Source organism: Plutella xylostella, chromosome 23 (genome assembly GCF_932276165.1).
Source record: "Plutella xylostella chromosome 23, ilPluXylo3.1, whole genome shotgun sequence".
NCBI lineage: Eukaryota > Metazoa > Arthropoda > Insecta > Lepidoptera > Plutellidae > Plutella > Plutella xylostella.
The window spans coordinates 2,274,995-2,298,641 of record NC_064003.1 but is presented as its reverse complement, the minus strand read 5'-3'; the positions used below and the strand labels follow the sequence as shown (position 1 = coordinate 2,298,641).

Here is a 23,647-nt window from a genome sequence, read left to right as displayed (position 1 = left end):
CGGGGGCCGGGGGCGCGGGGGGCGCGGGGGCGGCCGGCACTCCGCCGAGTGTGCCGCCCGAGTGAGCCCGCGCCCCGCCCGGCGACCCCGGCCCTCGCGGCCTCTCAGCGCAGCCCCCGGCACCAGGCTCGCAACACCGGTCCAGCCCCGCCGGCTTAAGGTAAACCCCATTCAGCGTACTATATCCTTCCTTTATGTTGGTAGTATGGTTTGCGGATCGCAGTCGGCATAAGTATATGTGGAGTACATAATACGTCAGCTGGGAGAAATGGCAATGGCAACAATTTACTTACTCTTCGTTAAGTATGATATATGTGTCTGCATTATGGCAAGGTAAAGGTTTGCAGGTTTGCAAGTCATTAAGTGAAAAAAAAAACCTTTTTCAGACGATTTTTTTAGGAGTTCGAATTTAGTAATTATAAGTTTCTTTACCTTTCTTCTCAGTTTTTTCTCGTCATAGATAGTCATACAAACAGTATCTCCTCATGTGTATGTATAGGATTAGGATTAAGTAATTATAAGCAATAATCTACAGGCTATACAATCTATACATATACCTACCTATTTAAAGGATTAGGTAACCAACTACCTACGTACGTACCTACTCACTTTAGACGATTTGACATAACGACTCGTTAAATCTACGCTGTAATTAACAAACTTTTTCCCTCTCTATTGATTTTGCTAATTGCCTACGCAATGGATTCTGTTTACTCTTAATACGAGTACCTCTTGAACTCAGCTCTCAAGTACCTCCACATAATTTAGGAAAAAGGTATAATTATAAACTTACCTATAAATATTATAATGTAAGGCCTTCTATTCTATTAATGTAAGGGCTTACTCATACTCATAAACCCAAATAAGCTCCTTTTCATAAATATTACAATGAGGTACTACTCGTATAATACCAGCGATTGTACCATGTCCATGCTTACTTTTATGTCTGAAATTGCATGGCTTTATAGCTCTTCCCCACTTAACCTGTAGTCGTAATTTAGTACGTAATATCTCAGATTGTAGCATACATTTTATGCTCCATGGTTCGCTGACCCAGAGACATTCATTTTTCCCATCTGAAAGTGTACAAGTTCTTCTTTATTACATTCTTTCGACATCTTCACTAACACAATTTAAGTTCAAAAATGAACTGATAATACATCATATAAGAGAGTCCTAGGTATTTCTTGTCAGTTTATTGGATTATGATATGAGTAAGTACATCATCATGTCTTTCCCTCTTGATCTTTATCTAGTTATAAGATGCATAAGGATTATAATATGGTATTGTACATCGTAGGTAGGTACATCCTGGAAAAGCCATTGGATCATAATCATATACTTAATTAGTTTGAAAAATTGATAGCGCCATACCATCACTATACAGCTGTAGTTAAATGAGAAGTTGAAAGATGAAAGAAGGATATAAGTAAAGCAGCTCAACCAACAATTTAGCCCTACTTATAACAAATCCTTATATTATACCTCAAAAAAGATGGGTAAGTGATGTATAAAGGTTTTAGCGGTACCGGAAAAATGCGTTACTTTGTTACATCAACAGCAACAATAAGGTGAGGCTTCATGCTGGTATAGTTTCATAATAAAGTCTTAGAGCCGAATGAAGATAAGTGCCCCATTTTCTTAGTAAATACTTCTTAGATGTTTCATGTGATATTTTGTTGGTTGTGATAATATTAAAATTGTTTACAATTTCACTATAAATAAACTATAGGTACTTATGTAACATCATTTTATGAAAATTTCGACTTTAAACTGGGTTTTAGGATTTCACGAAGTAGTTTGCATAATAATAATGTTATAACACGTTGATGTAATTTCATCTTGATCCACCGCGTTTTTTCAAAGCATGTTGATTGGCAGACAGCCGAGCTGGTAGATAATGGAAGACTCCAATAATGTTCTACATAGAACGGACATCAGCTTTCAAAATGGAAAATTCACTTGTTTTTCTACCTTAGTTGGTGCTTTGTGTTTACTTTTTTAGCTCCTATGGGGAACAATGCCGACCAACTTGCCAACTTTCAACTCTTTTTATTTTGCTGACCTTTGTCTTCTGCCTAGTGCTGCTCACACAATAGCTTCAGCTTTAGTTCAAAGTTTTTAACTTAGGAACGTAACTTCTTTTATTTTTATGTTCTTAGTTTGAATTGATGATTAATTCACTTTTTCATAAAATAGAGACCTATATCCCTATGCCCTTAAATAGACTAATAAGTATTGGTTGACGATAATGATGAGCAGTGACCTATCGTGATGTGTGTGACAGTATTCTTAGCTATGTTATAAAAGCTTTGAGTGGTTTCATAGGTAGGTCATAATTTGTTTAGTTTCCTGCTGTTACGAAGTTACTAATTAGTAATCCATGGTACAATAAGGCTAACTCTCCTGATATCAATTATTATGTTTAATAAGTTTTCTTTGGTCACAAGAGTTCTCTCTGAACTTTCTCGATTATTAGCCAAATCTCCAGAACTTATTAATTGAAGCTATACGAAATACTTTTTAAGTAGGTCCTTTTATTACTGCCTACCTACTTAAATCGAAATATTTTTCCCTATTAGAGATGGCAATTTCCCTAAAAGTCGGTAGGTACTTACCTACTTACTACGTAAGTAGAACAAATTTTTGCAAATAAAAACTTTGCATGGTCATAATATCTTCATTAAGTACGTAAGTAGTTTTCGAGCATTACAGTATTATTTCAATGTTTTTTTCATCCTCACGAGTCTCATCACCCCTTGAGGTCTTTAAAATTCAAAGCTAATTTTGAGTTTCGACTTTCAAAATAAGCAACCATAACTGTGTATAACACTATAAAAAGTTTTATTTTTACGTGAGTGATTCGATTTAAATATATATACATATTGTGAACTTTATTACGTGCTCACTTTTAGCACGCGATATAAAATCACAAGCTAGCACAAATAACAGCTGAAGTGAAGTTTTGAACTCTATTGCTATGAAATAAGGTCGTATAAGTTTTGAATAAGGTTGGCTTAACTTTGTTTTTAATTAGGGCATAAAACACTATCGCTCACTTTCTATCTCCATGCTATAAGTATTGGTTCATTGTTCTGTTTATCAAAAACATAGTCACCTAAAGTTGGTAAATATACTTGCTTCTGTTAGGCTTTTCTGAAAAGTTACAAACTCATTTTGGCAATTTAATTACGGGTGGGTTTTAATATAGACACATTCACTCAGACCTATACAGGCTGGATTTTTTCGCGAATTTTTAAATTCTGATTTCATTTTCGGGCTTAGCTATACCATACTGTACATGTAGGTTTCGGCTTAGTATACCCTTTTTGCAACACCCTGTATAACATACGTATTCAACATTCATCTGTTTTTCCACTGAAGCCTAGTAAATACATTTATGTATTATGTCTATGTACTTACGCATACAAAAGCATGTTTTCAATTAAAACAGGTTGTTAACCTAGTATCGTAATCACTGTAGCTCGCAATATATTAATTACCGTGGTAGTTTTCTAATTACATAGTCCAGAAGCGTCCCCAATGCCATAGTGCTACCAGTGTAATGAGAGAATTTAATACTAATACCTATTGTAAATACTAATGTCACGCTTTTCCTACTTATAAACTACTGAAGATTTAAAATAGTTTAGTCACTCATTAATAACAAAGTATGTATTTTTTTCGGAAAAAGTAAATTTTATTTTTTGGGGAAAATGGTGCTGTGACAAGCATATTAGATAGATAAATAGAGTACCTACTGTTTATTTGTACACCAAGAAATAATTAACAATTTTACATATAAGCACTTAACTAGGATACAAAAGGCGGTCTTATCGCTTATAGCGATCCCTTCCAGACAAGGGCCTAAGAAGAGTGTTTTTATTTCTGAGACACTTACAGCCAAAACTCAGCGTCTGTTTTATGTAACTCGTGAATTTGCCAAGGAGTACAATTACAATTACTGCTGGACGTCGAACGGATTAATCTACCTCAGGAAGGCCGAGAATATGCCTTATATACGTGTGATGAGTGAAAGCGATATAGAGAAGTTGAAAAAGTGCAAATGACTATTTTGTTATTTAAGTTCTCCTCTTATTATAGCATTTATATATGCTTTCAGTATTCATCTTCACTTCCTAGCATATAAAACATCTTTATTTGTAATAATGTACAACATTTATAAAACTGTAACACACACACACACACATACAAAACCTTTCAACCATCCACACTTAAAGTTCATAACTACACAATCTTTCGCTTACACAAAACAGATATAAAAATTGACGCGTTACGATGCAACAACTACACAAAAAATATATTGGGAGAAATTTCTTTAAATAATTACAACAGATCATTTAGAGCTATTAAATAAAATTCGATACTCATAATAACATAATGAATGATCTTGACGAGATTTTGACTTGTAAGTCGTTAATTTCTGATACAGAAAATTGTTGTAATCTGATACCTTCGTCAAGTAACATTTTAAAATTTATAACACAAAATATTCGTAGCGTTGGTTGCAACTTGGCAGGATTTCTTGCTCTTCTACACGAAGTTAAGCTGGAATTTGATATCGTTATCTTGACTGAGTGCTGGTTGTCCTGTAACCCGATTTTGCCGTCTATAGAAGGTTACAAATCAATATCGAATAAAATAATTATGAACCAGAATGATGGAGTTGCTGTTTACTATAGAGAAAATCTTAGTATATCCATTCATGAACCACAATTTACTGATGGAAACTGTTTAATTATTAACGTTGATAACGTAACAGCTATTATTGCTATTTACCGCTCTCCATCCTTTAAAAATACGGATAACTTTATTAATTCGTTGAGCAACATAATACAAAGTTTATCGACATTTCAAAATATAATTATAACAGGTGACTTAAATATTGACATCAACCCTGACCACAATTTTTGTTATTTTTTTGCACTTCCCTACTTTCTGCTCCTGAACCTCCTGCAGGTTGACTGGTAGAGAATGCTCTTAGCATTAAGTCCACCTCATTGTACATCTACTGTTGTAAATTGTGCAATAAAAGTATAAATAAATAAATAAATAAATAAATAAATGATGCAAGTGCCGAAAGTTTATTAAATGTTACTGCATACCATGGTTTTCTTGTTGGACATAACTTTATAACAAGAGATGCCAGTAAATCGTGTCTTGATCATGTCTTTGTTAAAACAAAAAAGGAAATAATCACTATAGTTCTGAATTCCACGGTAACGGATCATAAAGCTGTTCTTTTTTGTATATGCTTGGATTCAATAAATAAACTAAAACCTACTGAATATGTCAAAGTAAATTATCAAGGATTTGCAAGAGATATTAGTGGCAATGATTTCAGCGATATATTCCAAATACAGGATCCTGACATAGCACTTAATAAATTGATTGAGTCCATTCAGATACTTCTTGATAAAAATTCAACAAAATCTAGGGTACCATCGCGCAAACGGATACTTAAACCCTGGCTTACTCCGGGTTTACTTCGATGCATCAGAAACAGAGACGAACTGCATAAAAAATCTATGGCCAATCCAGATAGCGATATCATCAAGCTTACGTATTCGAGATACCGTAAATACTGTAACAACTTAATTAAAAAACTAAAAAGAGAGCATGAAAAATCTATATTACGAGAAGCTGGTAAAAATAGTAAAACACTTTGGAAGGCTATAAAAAATATTACTTCGACATCAATAAAAAGAAATAACGCACAAGAGCTACTCAAAATGGGGGAATCTTTTCCGGAATCAGTTAATTTAGTAAATAATCATTTTTTAAACGTTGGAAAATCTTTGGCAGAAGAAGTTAACAATAAATATTCTAATAAAAACCCGAAACCGAATTTCGAATCTGTTACATTCAATAAGCGTGACTCGTTTATATTAATGAAAACGGATAATGAAGAGATAAACAATATAATTGTGAATCTAAAAAATGAGTGCTCTGCTGGATGGGATAATATTACAAACAAGATCTTAAAAGAATATAAACATATCCTTACTCCTCTTCTGTGCCATATATTTAATGCTTGTCTTGAGCAAGGGATTTTTCCGGATGCACTAAAGAGATCTGTCGTTATCCCTATTTATAAGGGGGGTGATAAAGTTAATGTAAATTGTTATAGACCTATCTCTATTCTCCCGTCCTTGTCCAAGATACTTGAGCGTATAATAAACTCTAGACTTATTGATTATCTGGAAAGAAATAATATATTATCCGAGAACCAGTTTGGCTTTCGTTCGGGGAAGTCGACAGCCGATGCAGTCCATACGGTTATTGATTTTGTGGTGCAGAGCTTGGATGAAGGAGATAGATGCTTGGGCATATTTCTGGATCTTGCTAAAGCATTTGATACTGTATCGACCAAACTACTTTTGAATAAACTTGAACATCTTGGAATCAGAGGCACACAACATAATCTGTTTGAGAGTTATTTAACAAACAGACATCAGTGTACAAAAATAGGGGAAAATATCAGTTGCACTCAAGCTATAGAATGGGGCGTGCCCCAGGGTAGTATCCTTGGGCCAACCTTATTTTTAATTTATATTAATAACCTTTGCGGACTTAAACTATCTCAAGGAATCATTGTTACGTATGCTGATGATACAGTCTTACTCTTCAGGGGCAAATCATGGTCTAATGTATTTGATATCGCTCAAGTTGGTTTTAATAAAGTAACAGAGTGGCTTACTTCTAATGTACTTACTTTGAATGCTCAAAAGACTAACTATATAACGTTTTCCATCAATAACTCCACCCAACCAACAAGTGAATTCAGGTTGTTGGTACATGATTGCTCAGATCAAATAACATGTTCCTGCAGATCACTTGATAAAGTATCTGAGATAAAATACCTTGGTATCATACTCGATCAAAATCTTAATTTTAAAAGACATATTCATTTGCTTAGTGCCAAAGTAAGAAGACTGATCCATATATTTAAAAACCTTAGACACGTAGCTGATCCAAATTTATTAAAAATAATATATTATGCTTTATGTGAATCAATTCTGCGATACTGTATCTGCTGTTGGGGGGGTGCACATAAATCCAATATTATTGTTCTAGAACGTGCACAGCGAGCAGTTTTAAAGGTTTGCACTTTCAAGCCAATTCTTCATCCAACTTCTGAGCTTTACAGATTCTGTGACGTATTAACTGTCAGACAACTTTTTATTCAAAATATTGTCCTAAAACAGCATAATAAACTTGTATTTCAACATCTCTCAAAGCGCAGAAAGGATATTGTTTGCGAAACAAATATTGGGCGAACTTGTTTCAGACAGAGATTTTTCAGATTTCTGGGACCATACATATATAACACACTAAATAAAGTTCTTATTATATACCCAAAAACCCTTTTTGAATGTAAAAAGGTTATAACTGTTTGGCTAAAATCTAAAAACTATGATGAAACTGAAAGAATTATTTCAGTGACATCATAATTATATTACTTAGGGCCGATTTTTCAATGCTCAGATAGACAACCAGATAGCGTTTATTCGACAGATAGCGAAATATTGAATTTTTCAACCGTCAGATAGAACTTATTCGTCCAATAACTCAGTTAACTGGAGAATAAATCTATCTGCTGCTTGAGCCGCCAGATAGTGCTTATTCGATTGATAATTTGACATTTGAGGTTATTAAGTAAGTTCTTTTTTGTGTTTATACCAATTCTAAACTATACAAGCGCAGAGAATAATCGTCTTTTCAATGGATATTTTCGATGATATTGATGATTTGGCGATCCAAAAAGAGGTATAGTGCCACAATCTTATCTGTTCCGGTGGTCAAAATGTGCAACTAACGAGACGTCACTGTCAAACGTCATTTCATACTCTGTGCGTTATTTGAGTTGTCAATTTCTGCGAAGAGGCTGACGCTACGTTATTTAATTTGTTTTGTGATTTTCTGGGTGAAATAATGCCAAAAACGCTGTAATTTGATGCAAGAAAAGTAGTACTATATATATTGGCTTTTATGCAGGAAGAATAACATATTCAGGCGCCTTTAATTCCGTTTGAAAAAGTGGAAGAACGAGTTGCAGCGGCTACAGGTTAGTGTTGCCAAATATGACGAATAATTTTACCCATATATACTCCATGTAATTTTATTAAATATTTTCCCGAGAGGCCCGTGCCCCAGCAGTGGGGACGGGATGGGTCGTGATACTCGTGATGAAAAGTATATAATCTTTATTTTTCTTTGATTACAGGTGTGAGGACATGACAAGATACTTTAAATCTTAGGCAGTATACCAAGAAGAATTTCTCGCACCTGCAGTGATTTTAGACGAAATAATGATGATTTATGACAAGTCATTGTTTTCCCAACCTATCAAGAGTTGGCTGAAAGAAATTGCTTTTTGGCAATTAGCCTTTGGAAGGAGACCCGTGCCCCAGCAGTGGGGACGTGATGGGTCGTGATGATGATGATGATGAATTAGCCTTTGCACACTGTCTGAATTTCTTTTAATTGTATGCTCTTGTTTCTATTAACTTTATAAAATGTAAAATAAAGTGTTCAAAAATAATAATTAATAGTTTTTTTTTAAGTCGTATCTCGTTATTCCCACGACCCACATATATTACCTATACCATTTTAATCTAGATTAAGCCCCTGTTTCACAATGTCTGGTTAGTCGCTACCTGTCGGATAAAATACATGCTGTCACTGTCTAAAAAATAATAACAGAGAGTGACAGCATGTATTTTATCCGTCAGGTAGCTACTAACTAGACATTGTGAAACAGACCCTTAATCTCCTATATCAGAACATAATCAGAACTTATTTTATTTCTGTTTGCCGTGGACAAATTTTCCATACAACAAATGTCGTTTGATATAGTATAACCTCTTTCATTTACTATCGACCCTATATTTTGATTTATCTATAAGTACTTATAAGTACCTAATTATAACAATAGGTAATAGCAGAAATGCATTGTCGTTTAATTAAACCAGAAATAGGCAAAATTTATTTGATGGCATCACTGGATTCAATCACAGCGACGTCAGCACCCGAACAGATAAGATTGTGGCACTATAGTAGGTAATGAACGAATGTATTAATCCTGTTGAAAGGAAAGTCAGAGTCGTCAAAACGAGGCCTGATCATTACAGCATGTGGGATGCATAAGAATTTCATCGCCGAAAGGCGCCAGACTACAAACATTATGTTGATTTATTTTCAAGCATTAATTTAAAAAAAAAGAGGAATGTAGTAGCACTTCCTTCATAATAAAATATTAAGGTACATTATAGTTTTTCATTTTATGATAAGTAGGTAACCTATGCTACATATACCTAAGTATCTAAGACATCCCTCCTGCTTGGCGGCATGATCTTCTATGTCCAGTAGTGGACGGCTATAGGCTGAGGAGAAAAGAGAGAAACCATCCAGTACTTGATAATAAAACATAGGTGTTATTTCTTTCAATTTTTATTCATTAAATTTAAATTAAGGATACGTTGAATGCTAATGTTGGAGCAAATGCCTAACACCTTTTCTTCTACATCGTTAAATGAAGGAGCATTTGAGGGCCCAGCTCCAGTTTTGTACATCTCCTGCCTTTGCAGGGAAGACTTCTTCTTACGACTTCTTCTTCATTGTTTTTTTGATGCCCTCGTACTTAAAGGATTTTCAATGAGCGGACTGGTTATACCACTGGAGTTAAAAGAAACTCAATTTTCTTCCATGCAGACTGCATGGAAGAAAATTATTATTTGTTGCTGCATCGGTCTTTTTATTTTCTATGATATGTTTGAATAAAATTTATCTACCACTCACTAACACAGTAACTTCATTAATATTAAAATTCGCCGAACGCTCTCTTTTTTGTGATTCCATTGCGATCCAAAAATAACAAATATAAATACCAAAATTGAAACAACCCAATAAACAACCAAACAAAACAGTCAGTGAGGCTTGTGGCTTGACAGTGACAGTTGACTCTGACAATCAAAATAGTAGTCTGTCCTGCTTTAGCACTAGGTGTCTACATATACTTGTTTCACCTTTCCAGAGTTCAAGTAGAAAAATCGGTAAGATAGTTACCTATGGAATAAATCACAATTGAAAAATGGTTTAGCAACTACCAAGCCGATAAACAGCCAAATAAAATTATTCGCTAGATAGTTATTTGACCTTTTATCCTGGCATTGAAAAATCGGCCCTTAAAATATAAAACAATAAGACTGACAATGAATCACATACATTTTACACTAACACTCACTATAAATACACTTTACATACATGCACTACACTCCACATCTTCTCTAAAACTTACACAATTCTACACACCTCACCTTTTTTATATTTTTTTCATCTGTATAAAAATTTAAATAGTAAGATGAATATGCATGTAAAATAATTTGTTTTTTCTATTGTTGTTTTTAGTTTTTGGATAATTCTTTGTTTTGCTGTTGTTGAGACTTGTTAGCATAAATTCTCATTTTTCGGGAAGTGTAACTACTCATCCTAAGACACAGGGTTCACCCTACTTTAGGGAGTAGAGACATACTAAATTGTTGTTTTTGTATAACAAGTAACTGTAACATTTTTTTTATGGAAATAAAAATTATTCTTATTCTATTCTTATTCTTATTCTTATTCTAACCTTTAGTGTCCCACTGTTGGGCAAAGGTCTCTCCTTGAACATTCCACTTATCCCTTTCTTGGGCCTGCTTACACCATTCCGGGCTAAAATTGTCCAGGTCGTCCCGCCATCTCCTTCTTGGTCGGCCTCTGCGCCGGCGGCCATACGACAATACTATCCAACTCATACCCTGTATTTCCTATAGCATCTCTACTCGTGTGTAGGTTAACTAGGTCTCGCAAACGTGACTATAGGCTTTCAATGGCTCTGTCTGTCACACGTACACGCGCTGTCTGTCGGTCGGGTTGCCAGCCGCTGGCACATTCCAGGGTCATAGCGTGACGTCATAGTATAGTGTATTTGCGATATATTAGCGTTTGATCATACTTTTGGAGCAAACTTTTTTTTAACTAAATCATATATCTAATTATTTATTCTAAGCATTGACGTGGCTCATATTCAATTGAATAATGATTATGGCAAAATATTACGACACATGATTTTAGAGGCTAATATTGAACAACTGCACTTTTTTCAAGTTTCACGATTTCAAGATAGCAATTAAATAATTTACAAAATACTCGTAGTGTTGCATGTAAGTATGCCATTATGAGTATGAGGTAAAATTACCCAACATATTACTGGTAGACATTTCTCGTTCACACATAAAACATGCAAGGCAGTAACCATTACTAGAAATCAATTGAGCGATGTGCAGGTCATAAGTACAAGTAAAATACATTTGCACACACACACATATGACAGGTGCAAAACGAGCTAGCATGCAGTAAAGCTATTTGACCTTGACCTCTAATATGTTAACTATAAGGGTGTTACTGTTGCTATAGGGATTGCATGTAAAGGAAGCATGTTCTTCTCACTATAGAATTCGTAATGAAGTATGAAAATGCTACGTCGTAGCTGCTACGGTGCTACGACCGCTACGAATTTCGTAGTACTGTAAAAGTTTACGTAGCAAGAAAATTAATTTTAAACTGGCATTAGTAACATATTTTACTTAATTAGTCGGTGTAAGTATTGTTGGTACAAACTGTAGCAGTAAACTTTGTAAGTAAAGGCGGTTTGGTCTTATTGTTATGTTACGTAAGATAAGATTATTATAGAGGTAGCATACGTACAGTGTAACGACATATTTCTAGGAATGCTATATTGTCCATGTAATGTTGAATTTAAACTTATTTGCGATGCGTAAACATTTTGACTCGTACGAAACAAGTAAGTATTCATGACTTTTTCAGTATTACATTACTTATATACTCATACAAAAAACATTGATGTCCTGTGAGTTTGGAAAGGTATAAAACGATATTTATAAAATATTAATCTACTATTATGCCGCATGTAAACCGGCCTTTGTGTCGAGCAAATTAATGCACATGTCCCATCACGTGGCGAATAAAATGACTGACGTCAGTGCCAGAGCAACATGAAATAAACTTGTTCACTCGTAAATAAATGTGATTAACGGCGCATGCAAAATATTAAAATTAACTTTAAAGTAAAGTGCATTTTGTTTAATACGTCACCTGTGAAAATTTGAGTATAATAATGCATTTCAGCACTTTCAACACGATGTACATTTATAATATGCAGTGTAATTATTGGTTCCACCACACGGCAGTCAAAGTCACTAAACTGGGTAAATGGCAGCTGAAGATATCAGGTTACAGCTCTCGACTTGTCGCAAGGCCGCTACTGATTTCTATGTGTTTATTTTACTAAGTTTATAGAACGTATACAACAAAGAAATTTAGACTCTTTGTATCAGTCAAAAATTTAGAATTCGTATATTACCTACATCTTTGTAACCTTAAAGAAGTACGGTCCTCATGAAACGAAGACCGGATGGCGCAGTGGTTAACATCCGGCCCTTTATACCTTTAACATATATAATGAGTTACTAGGTACTTAATTCTAATTAGGCATAGTGGCGCTCGCCGCTGTTAGTCTGTAACTAGCTTAGTTTTTACCTGTTTTACTGTAAGTTGGTTTCTATCTGTGGGAATCTGTTAATGGCTGTTCTAGTAATATATTAAATAGCAATTTTAAGTAAGAACATGCTGTTGATTCTCCAATATAAATAAATAAATATTGTTGCAGACATGGAAATCGTGGGCGAGGGTCGCAACTTCCGCCTGGTTCCCGAGCACGAGCTGCAAGGCGTCGCCGACGAGCTCGCGCGGTACATGCCCGAGTCACTCAAGGTAGGGGATCCAGCATGGCGGTACGACAAGCTGTGATCAAAAAAATATATGACGCGCAATCTGTCAGGCGCTTGTATGGGTGAATTGATGTTGGCGCGGTACATGCCCGAGTCCTCTCAAGGTAACAGGGGGTGCAGCATGAGTCATGACAGCAAGACAAGACACACACTTCATCATCAGACTATAGCAGTCCACTGCTGGAGTAAGCCTCTCCCAAAACACGCCACTGGAAGCGATCTATAGTTTTCCGCATTCAATCATTCATTACCAGCCATCTTTTGCAAGATATACACACAGCCCGCATAACGCAAACGTCTATATAAATCATGTTCACTCTTAAGGAGCGGGTTGGAGGTATCACACAATACGTGCATGTTCATGAAAGGAGCCGCAAGACGTATCGCCTCTGTTAATTAAACATAGGCTGAATCAAACCTGGGTCCCTGACTCAACAGTCGAGAATGACTAACTACTACGTCATCATATTTGCGACAAGCTGTGATAAAAGGTTCATATTAAGCTCTCAAACCTGAGTGTACCTTTTTACCCCTAGTTAGTTGAAATGGTGATAAAATTATATTTCACCCCACGATCGCTTATTAAACCCTAGGTCTAGGTCACCGTCGCATTAGAATTACTAGTTGCCTTAACATTGAAACCATGAAACCTAGCAATTTCCTGTGCAGTCATTAAATTAACCATTGAGCTTGCTACCATTCAATTGTTCGGTGACGCATATGTTAATCAATACGAGTATAGCCGTTAATGACATTGGCATGCGACTTTGTCATTTTATATGGTATACATAGGTACCTATAGCTTGACAAACGCCTAAAGATGCACTGAGTACGCACCCTTATGTTACTTCAGTATAAATACCACCCTCTCTCTCTCTCTCTCAGCCTTCCGTAGTCCACTGTTGGACATAGGCCTCTCCTAACGATCGCCACCCCAAACGGTCACCCGCCATCTGCATCCAGCGGCTTCCCGCTACCTTCCGCAGATCATCAGACCAACGGGTTGGGGGGCGACCGACACGCCGTTTGCCGACACGGGGTCTCCACTCCAGAACCTTTCTACTCCATCGGTCGTCGGCTCTGCGGGCTACATGGCCAGCCCATTGCCACTTCAGCGTGCTAATCCTTTTGGCTATGTCGGTAACTTTAGTTCTCCTGCGGATTTCTTCATTACGAATCCTATCTCGCAGGGACACGCCTAACATAGCCCTTTCCATAGCACGCTGAGCAACTCTGAGCTTGTGGATAAGCCCTTTGGTGAAGCACCACGTCTCGGCTCCGTAAGTCATCACTGGCAACACGCACTGATTGAAAACTTTTGTTTTCAGACACTGAGGTATGTTTTCAGTGAAGATGTGTCGTAATTTCCCGAACGCTGCCCATCCGAGTTGGATTCTACGAGCTACCTCTTTATCGAAGTTGGATTTACCTAATCGGATCACTTGTCCTAGGTAGGGATACTGATCAACAACTTCGATGGTGACACCTCCTACAGTTACGGGCGATGATGAAACATGTTCGTTCGACATGACCTTTGTCTTGTCCATGTTCATTTTCAGCCCAACTTGTTTAGAGGCATCATTGAGGTCTGTGAGCATTTCGCCTAACTCCTCCAGCGTTTCCGCCATAATAACTATGTCATCAGCAAATCGTAGATGAGAGATATATTCGCCATTGACGTTAATGCCCAGTCTTTTCCACTCTACAAGCTTAAAAACATCTTCCAGTGCACAGGTGAACAGTTTCGGAGAAATAACATCTCCCTGTCTCACGCCCCTTTGCAACTGGATCGGTTTTGTGCTATGTTCGTGTAATCGAACTGACATTGTGGCAGCATTGTACATACATCTCAACACCTCGATATAGCGATAGTCTATATGGCACCGCTGAAGGGATTGAAGCATCGCCCAGAGCTCAATAGAATCAAAGGCTTTCTCATAGTCCACAAACGCTAGACATAAAGGTAGATTATACTCCTCGGTCTTCTGTATAACCTGCCGAAGCGTGTGTATGTGATCTATGGTACTATAGCCTTTTCGGAACCCGGCTTGTTCGGGTGGCTGGAAGTCGTCGAGTCTTTGCTCGAGACGATTCGTAATAACTCTCGAAAACAGCTTGTACACATGGCTCAGAAGTGCAATGGGTATATAATTCTTCAATAGGGCTTTGTTGCCTTTCTTGAAGAACAAAGTCACTACACTTCTGCTCCATGCCTCCGGGCTTGTGCCTTCGAGTATGACGGAATTAAACAGCCTCCGAAGTGCTATTAAAATCGGTCTACCGCCGGCTTTCAGAAGTTCTGTCGTTATTCCATAATCTCCCGGAGCTTTGTTGTTTTTTAGCTGTTTGAGAGCTATACTAATCTCGTCTAGACTGACGTCCGGAATATCTTCGGTATAGTGTCGGGTGAGTGGCGCTCGGCTGTCGTGAGCACCGCTGGTAATAGGGTTTTGTGTTGTGGTGTATAACTGTCCGTAGAATCTCTCAATTTCTCCCAGAATTTCGGGCACTGATGAAACTGTGTTGCCAGTGTCGGTCTTCAGTTGGGTCAACAGAGTCTGCCGAACAGATCGATCTCTAGCAAAGACTTTGGAGCCCTTGTTTTGCTCTATTGCGTCTTGAATGCGCTTGCAATTGTAGCGTCTCATATCGCAACGTCTTGCTTTGGCGATCTGTCTGTTTAGACGTCTACGTTACAATGTTTTACGAAATACCACCCTAGACGAAGGCAAATAAGTTTATTTTAACACGTTCACGGACAATTGAAGATTGGGAAATATTTTGATATGACACCTAAAAATCCCATACATTTTATCGTTACGCCTTGAAACGTATTGTCATATTTCACTATATTTTATTTACGTAATGTGACAGTTACGGCCATAGACGGTATCGTCTATAAGCGGTTTGCCACATCATGCATATCGAACAATGCGTATAGTGACATCTACGGCTACAGGCGTTACCGGCAGTTATTTTCTAGGTCCAAATCCTCTTCAAAAATGTTTGTACGCTTTCCAGACCTCGGTTTATAATTTCTGCATGCCATTTAAAAAAAATAAAGGTGATGTACTAAGAGTATACAAAAGGTACATCGACAAAAACACAATTATTTTCGTTCCTCATTACAGTTTTATATTCGCTTTTCTATGCTGTTTTTAAGTAATTATAGTATTTAAATCGAATAGTAAGGTATCCTATATGCAAATCAGTATATTTTTTTATTGATTTATCATTTATGTACCTCGTAATTTGCCACAAAATTACCAGCCCACCACACGTTTTACACAATATTTCCGCGACGCTCGCGCCGTGACACCAAAATTTTGGAAGATTATTTGTATTTGTAACGGTTACGGCTACAGGCGGTATGTCACTATTAAGTTCACTTATGTGTGGGCAAAAGAACCCCCCACAACTTGTTTGTTATGATACCTAGAAACAAATGAATTAGCACAATACGACATTAAACCATGTATCTCCTGTTAAGACTATGGAAATGAAACGGCTGTTAACGGATCGTCCGTTTTAACCAATAGAAGTTGGACGGCCACAGGCGCGTAGTCATATTGCAAGGACATTTAATTACGGCTCTCGACGGATTGTCCGTGAACGTGTTAACACTCTGTGAGACGATGGTATTACTCACTGTATATCAATAATTTTAAATTAATTAATCACACGACGCCAACTTTCACTCTCATCTTTTCTTTTCTCTAGCGCGTAAATTTTACTCAATTGCATATCTGATAAATTAACACGGAGACAACTAGGTACTTATCACTTTTAAAATTTCACCTGAATAGTTGTAATGTGATTAATTATGTCCCCAGTTTCATCAGACGATACAAACATATCTGAACAACAAGGTTTGGGAGTTCCATTTCTACGTGGCGAAGAGCTGGCCCGAAGACCCCATCTGTCTTCACTTCCCAGGGTGCACCAGCACTGTAAGTACAAAAGTGTATCTTATTTTGTTGTGGTTTTGGCTTATTTTGCTATAACAGTTTTGAAGTGATGTGACTAGTAATTAGTAGAAAATATTGTTCTGTAATTAAAATTTACATATTTTTTTACATCAAAATATACTTAGCTACTTTATTAAGAACTTGGTAACTATTGTAGATTACGACCGACTTGCACCAACTTTTGATTCAAAAGTTATTTGCGGCAACGTCTGCAGTTGTTCAAAGACATCATTATTCTGAGTTTGTGCAAGTCGAAGAAATATAAATTTAAACTTGTTCTTAGATCTTTTTGTAGGTCAATTTGTGATGGATAGCTAAAATTAATACCTAGTTTATTGTTATGCTTATTAGCTGGGACTACGTAGCTTGATTAAATTTTCTACCTGACCTAGATATTTTGTCAAGTTAATATGGAACCTATGGAAGCACTAAATGGAGCCTGTAATCATTAGATATCTACGGTATCTATGTATGTTGGTCACAACAGACTTAGTTCCATAAAAAAGAAAAGTTACGATGTATAACCTACATCAGAGACGACGAGAATAACACTAGAGATATTGATTTACAACTTTGCATTGTGACTACGCATGCCTTTTATTAATCTTGTTAGCAAACAGAATGTCAGTTGGAAATTAGTTTGGTTTAGATCGAATTAACAAAAATTGTCGACAGTTCAACCGTTTTCATTGAAGAGTAATAGAATCCGTTAGCAATTTGGTCTATCCCTGTTAGCAAACATGGGGTAAGCCGCCCTAGCAATTACGTGAAACGGGTGCCAGGTCATTAACAGCCTAGATTTCAGGCGGGTTTACGAGTGGCATTTTAGCGCACGGCCCTTGTTCCGTCCGCGTGAAGAGATCTCACTTGAAGGATGCTCAACGTTGGAAAAACGTTGGATAAACGTCTGTGAGTCGACGTTCAGCACTAACATACACTAGTTATGTTAGAGAAACATCTATAGAAGAAGAAACATTTATAGAAGCGAGATTTTCAGATCGTTCAAACATTATGTATACTATTGCATCCGTAGCCTAAAACTAAAACCCATTAGTCTTGCCCTACCTACTTTCTGTTTTGTTATTGTGTGTTTATTTATTTGTACATTTTACTTTTCCTGTAGGGTACCCTAGGCTTTCGTTTCCGAAATTATAAGCTCGTTGAAAAGGAGGCGCTAGAGTGTGATACTGCGGAGACGTTGCAGGTTAGTGGCCGTTTTCCCAATAGTTTACGAAGCATATTTATTGAGTAATGCGGACTCTTTCAAAATACCTGCGCTACGACAGAACTCTGTGAGAAGGAGTCCACATTACTCTTATAGGTATTGGAAAACTTCTTGACAAGATTTTGCGCCAACCCGTATCCCCAAAGACATCTAAAATTCGTTGCGCAACTCAAAGATTTTTTGCCTAGAAGTTTTCTGATGCCTAGATATTGAGCGATGCACACTTCCATAAACAAACGCACCCTACATCCAAGTAAACATACCGAAACCCTCTTCAATTTCACCAAAAAGTACACATACATACATACAGCCGCCTCAACCTATAACCTTTTTTCTAATTTTATTCTAAACTTTCCAGCCAGACTGCGAGAACATCTACGAGAGCGTGACTGCCTTCTGTCCGTCGGACCGCGCCGAGTTAGTGGACCTACTGACCAGTGAGGATATACTCCTAGACCTGACGGCTCCCCTGTACCTGAACTTCACTCATGAGGCCATCGTGGAGCGCCTGGAGCGGCGCTACGAGGCGTGCGAGAAGATCGCGGGCGATGTGTATGTGTGCGACTCGCCGCCCGATGACACGCATACTGACGAGTTAGTTCACTTGTTTTTTTACCTATTATATACTAAATTTGTGTAGTTCGTCAATTATTATTACTTAGAAATTGTGTCCCCAACAGATGTAACGGGTTTTAGTAACTTCATCTTAGTGTCATTATTTTTCTTAGCGATATACACTAGAGCTAGTCTAAGGTTTGTTACCGTGGTGAAAGGATTAGCAAGTCAGAATAGCGTCAGTAGCTGACTGCCCAGGGTGCACCGGACGTATAGGCTTCTTTTTTGCACTCAACGAAAGTTTCTTTGTTAGGTATAAAGCTACTTATATTATGCCTTGACGATTTTTATTCTAGGATTCTCACGAGAAACCCTCTAAAAGGAAACGTTTAAACGTAGATCTTTCTGTGCAGGCTGCCACCGGCCGTGGAGCTAGTGCGTCTCCAGCCGGAGCACATGAAGGCGGTGCACGACCTGTACCCCGCCAGCGACATCGAGTGTCGAGAAGTGTTCGAGAAGCTGGTTGCTGAACTCCCAGCGTACGGCATCTTCGTAGAAGGCCAGCTGGCCGCGTGGATGGTGCAGAGCTACTACGGAGCCATGTTCTCGATGCAAACTCGACCGGAGTTCCGCAGGAAGGGGTACGGGATCTTCTTGGCGAGACGGCTGACCAAGGAGGTGGCGGCGCGCGGGTATAAACCCTTCGTGGTGATAAGACCGGAGAATGACGCATCGCGGTCGCTGTATATGAAGCTCGGTTTCGAACGCAAGTTTCGTACTGTGCGAGCCGTGCTACGCCCGCGTCCCTGCTAGTCCAGTAAAGTAGCAGATTTTATTTTTTTAAGACTTTTGAAATCCATTTAGCTTGCGGTCTTCGATCGCGTAGCGGGTTAGTAGTAGCTTTAAGATTTTAATCTCGGTTAGTGCTCTCGTTTTTCGCCGCACGACTTTTAGGACTTAACGATATGATCACTTTAGATTTCATTTAGGCAACCTTCATGACAACGAATGTACGAATGGGTCTGTTGGTTTTTTATGCCTTTGGTATTATTGAACTGTTTATTATGTGGTGAGAACGAGGGCATTGACTTATTAGTAGCGTGGGGCGCTGACTAGCGCGACTAGTTACCTGAACTGCTGAAAAGATATTAGCTCTTTTAGTCCAATGTATAAAAAAATATCACTTGTTGATCGAGCGGGAACTATTCTATCTCATGATTAGTTTTTTAAAATACTTTGTAGGTGAAACTTACTTATAGCTGTAAACTGTCGATGGAATGCTTTATGATACCATAGAGTTCCCGCGTATTTCATCCCACGGGATAGTGGGATTGTTAGTGACTTACCGTACGTAGGTATTAAATACCTGCGCTGTGTTGTTTAGGTGCATAAGAAATTTAGATAATTTATCGGACATGAGAAAGAAATGTAACCGTAATTGCACCGGAATCAAGACAAAATATGAATCAAGTTTATATTTCAAGTCATATACATCTCGTAAATAATGTATCAAAAGAAAGGAGGCGTTGGGACAGAATCATTTTGAATTACTTTTCTTCTGTAACTTTTCGAACTTCGCGCAAGAAAAATTGTTCAAAATGATCCCCTGAGTCACCTGGTATCCGTTGGGCCACTACTAGCACATATTTACATAATTATGAATATGTGTTAGAAATATATAAAAGGTGTTATAATTTTAACAAAGTCGTTAAGATTCATAATCTTATTATTCTGTGAATTTATGTTAAAATCATATATTGTTGTATGAATGTGTGTAACCTGAAGTATACCAATAATTTAACGAAACTAGATAAAATTTCAACCACTGTTTCTTGCTATTGTATAACAATAAGTAAATAGCTTCTTTATTTTATCTAGTCTCGTTACCTTTATCATTACTAGTGCTAGACTAAGAGCGCCTCGGGTAAATTATATCACATATTTTAATATGCATCTAATGAGAAACGCATAAAAACTTTATAACCAAAGAATTTTGTAACTAAAGTTGCAAGAGAAGTCAACAGCTCTGTGATTAACTTGTAAAATAATATCGTTTGTAGAATTTTGAGAATGTTTTAGGACAGAAGAATTTGATATGACGAAATTAGATAGGTAGATATTTTATATATATTGACGCAAAGCCACAACGACTGGGCGACATAAGCAGCTATTCTGTATTGTTTTGTATTTAGGAATGTTAGCAAAAGTGATACTCGTATTGTATAATTTTCTGAAGTCCAAAGTTTTGTTCTGCTTTTGCACGTAAACACGAAATAAAATGTAAAATTATTGGCTAATTATTTGTCAAAATTTGCTCAATACTATTGAGAGCTTCCTATCGCTATTAACTGTATTAATGATAGTTTTCGTAAACGCAGGTTAGTCAAGTTTAGCTAAACGCCAAATTTTTACGTGATTGTATAATTTTACATTATTGGTCCTGTCTAACTCGATGTTTTAGCTGAAATACTTAGGTGAAATACTTAAACCATACATGTTCATATAAGAAAGATGATGATTTTTGTGATAAACCGAAAACTTATCAGAACTGCTTATAAATGCAAAACAGTAGTTTGATACAATTTGAGGGTTTTATTTGTATTTAGCTCACAACTGAGTTAATAATGAGTGAATGAATGTAATTACATGCTTATATTAATATACCACTAATAAACATAGCCAAACTATCATCTACAACTGTCTTTTACAAAATAAAGTAATAAAAACCATTCATTCTCTCTCTCACGCTGAAGGCTTATCTTCATACTTATCGAGAATCAAATGAGTAGTACAAGTTGTCTTTAAATAAGTGAAATAATTTATGAAGGAGTAATTACTTTATTATGGGTGCGTCCGTCCGAAAATCACTGAGATATTTCGAGACATATGAAGTACGTAGATGCCTATTCCTGCCAACTCATTGTAAAGCGAACTTGAGTTTGAGGTACATAATATAACACCATGCCTTGATGTTGACTTTTGGGACATCCTGTACATGTATAATGTTGACCCTTAAGTAACCGTTAAGTTTGAGTAGAAAACAAACTCGCTTTCACAAAATTTGCTGGCAGAAATACGGTATCCGCGGTGATGTTGAAAGAAAGTCAATAAAATCAAAGAAACTGAGGTAATTTTTGCTTTATTTGTTTCCTTTAGTGCACAGGTACCTACATTTATTTTAAACTGCCCACGAGCACCGCTTTGAATAAAAAAAACCTTCGGAGATAAGAAGTATTCTATGCCCTTTTCCTGATTCTTAGCTATATACCTCCCTACCAACTTTCATCTAAATCGGTTCAGCCGTTCTTGAGTTACAAATAGTGTAACTAACACGAGGTAAATAATATACCGTTTAACAATAATATTAAGGATTAAAAATATACAATTTTCTATAAGTATTCATTTTTATTTAGTTAAGTACTTGATATTGTTTTACTGGTAAATAAATATTTTAATGTATTAATATGTATAATTCGGTAAGTATCATTACAAATACTTATATACCTACGCCATTATTTCTAATAAGTAAGAATCAAATAAGATATAGTACTTACTAAATAATATTATTTAAATTTAAATATTTAAAGAATGAGTAAACATTGTCAAAAATCAAGTATAATAATACATAAATATGAACGGAAATACATTTCTAAGATTTTTTAAAGTTCTCCATACATTAGACATCAACGGGAGCGCGGACTTTCTTTTTGTTCTGGTAGTATTTTGTTTCACAACAACGCAACATTCGTAATTTCAACCCTTTTGGTAGGCCATTAAGAGTCATAATGGTCTGACATGGCTGTTTTATGAAATTAGGTACACATCAGTTAGGTATATCGATCCTAAAAGCATGCGCTACTAATAAAAAGTGGCGTAATTTTAAAAACTATTTTTCACTATGGATCCCATATTATCCACCTTATTGGTGGAATACTGGCTTAGGGATTTAACCTATTAAGTAGCTACCATATTACACTCACGGGCAATGAAAAGGTTCCACTCAGAAAAGTACCAAATTACTTCTAAACGGAAAATGCTAACTTAATAACGTGTTCTGCAACATTGAAGAACATTTAACAGAGCCTCAGGATATTACCAACTAAAAACGGTAATATTTTGTTCCAATTTTAAATTAAATCTTTCTAAAAATTGGATTCGTTTGGAATCAGAATTTTGTGAGTGGAACTTTTTCATTGCCCGGGAGTGTATTACTATACCTACTCGTATTTGCTCTACAAAAAATACCAACTGCATTTCAGTATTTTTCAATTCTTGCGGAAACTATGAGGCTGTTATTCCTGTTATAGGTTGTTCTGCAGATATGACCGACTGGCTTTCCTCCTCTGCAGTTTTAAACAGTGATGCCGAAAACCTATATGTATTTATGGAAATTTGCAATTCTAGTGAACACACTCACGTTTGTGGATTGAATGACGTGCTTATAAACGCGTAGGTACATGTACCTACCTAAGTACATATAACATAAGTTACACAAATTAGTAAAACAATAAGGTATTCTAAACAAAAAACATCTGAATTTAATATTTAGATGTAGTGGGTAATTGGGAGAGATCTAGTGCCGCCGCTACACGGGTTTGTTATACGACGTAGATAAATGTCGCTATATCGCCATTCGGCATAAATACGGCACTGTGATTGGTGGAACGCGCATTAAACGAGTTTATAGGCGTCAATAACGAATTCTTGAAACGGCTTGAGATTACAGTCTGAAGATGAGGTAAGTACTTATTAGTTTATTTAATTCCTGTAAAACATTTACACCTGTGTAATTATATCATAAAAAGTACATAAATTCCTTGCGGTCAATTTATAGAAAAACTAAGCCTTCGCGTCGTAAGGCAATAATATTTTAAAAGTATTGTAAACTAAGTCACATTGACATTGCTTTTACAAATTAATGGTTATAACAATTTGGAAAATACCACGGCACAACATTAAGAAAGCACGTGACTGAATGAATAGTAATGTAAAAGTATTGTTTGGCGATAAGACCTGCCTATTCATAC

The 23,647-nt window shown here is 36.7% G+C and overlaps 1 protein-coding gene across 2 annotated transcripts; it reads left to right on the top strand.

Annotated features, from left to right (window-relative positions):
- The first annotated feature begins 20 nt into the window (after window positions 1–20).
- Window positions 21–21,751, top strand: LOC105383660. 2 transcript variants are annotated; one of them, XM_038113274.2, is made up of 6 exons: window positions 22–160; window positions 12,752–12,855; window positions 16,706–16,822; window positions 17,964–18,044; window positions 18,424–18,659; window positions 19,034–21,751. In XM_038113274.2, the coding sequence occupies exons 2-6, from the start codon at window positions 12,754–12,756 to the stop codon at window positions 19,431–19,433; spliced, it is 936 nt and encodes a 311-aa protein (XP_037969202.2). In that variant the 5' UTR covers window positions 22–160; window positions 12,752–12,753; the 3' UTR covers window positions 19,434–21,751. The 2 variants fall into 2 exon arrangements, with proteins under 2 accessions (XP_037969203.2, XP_037969202.2); XM_038113275.2 differs by lacking the exon at window positions 17,964–18,044 and having other exon boundaries at window positions 21–160.
- The last annotated feature ends 1,896 nt before the right edge of the window (window positions 21,752–23,647 follow it).

Bases quoted from the DNA above. Each gene is read 5' to 3' on its own strand.
- LOC105383660 (XM_038113274.2), top strand. From the start codon at position 12,754: ATGGAAATCGTGGGCGAGGGTCGCAACTTCCGCCTGGTTCCCGAGCAC. The intron at 18,045-18,423 runs GTTAGTGGCCGT...TAAACTTTCCAG, and splicing joins ATACTGCGGAGACGTTGCAG to CCAGACTGCGAGAACATCTA. The intron at 18,660-19,033 runs GTTAGTTCACTT...CTTTCTGTGCAG, and splicing joins GATGACACGCATACTGACGA to GCTGCCACCGGCCGTGGAGC.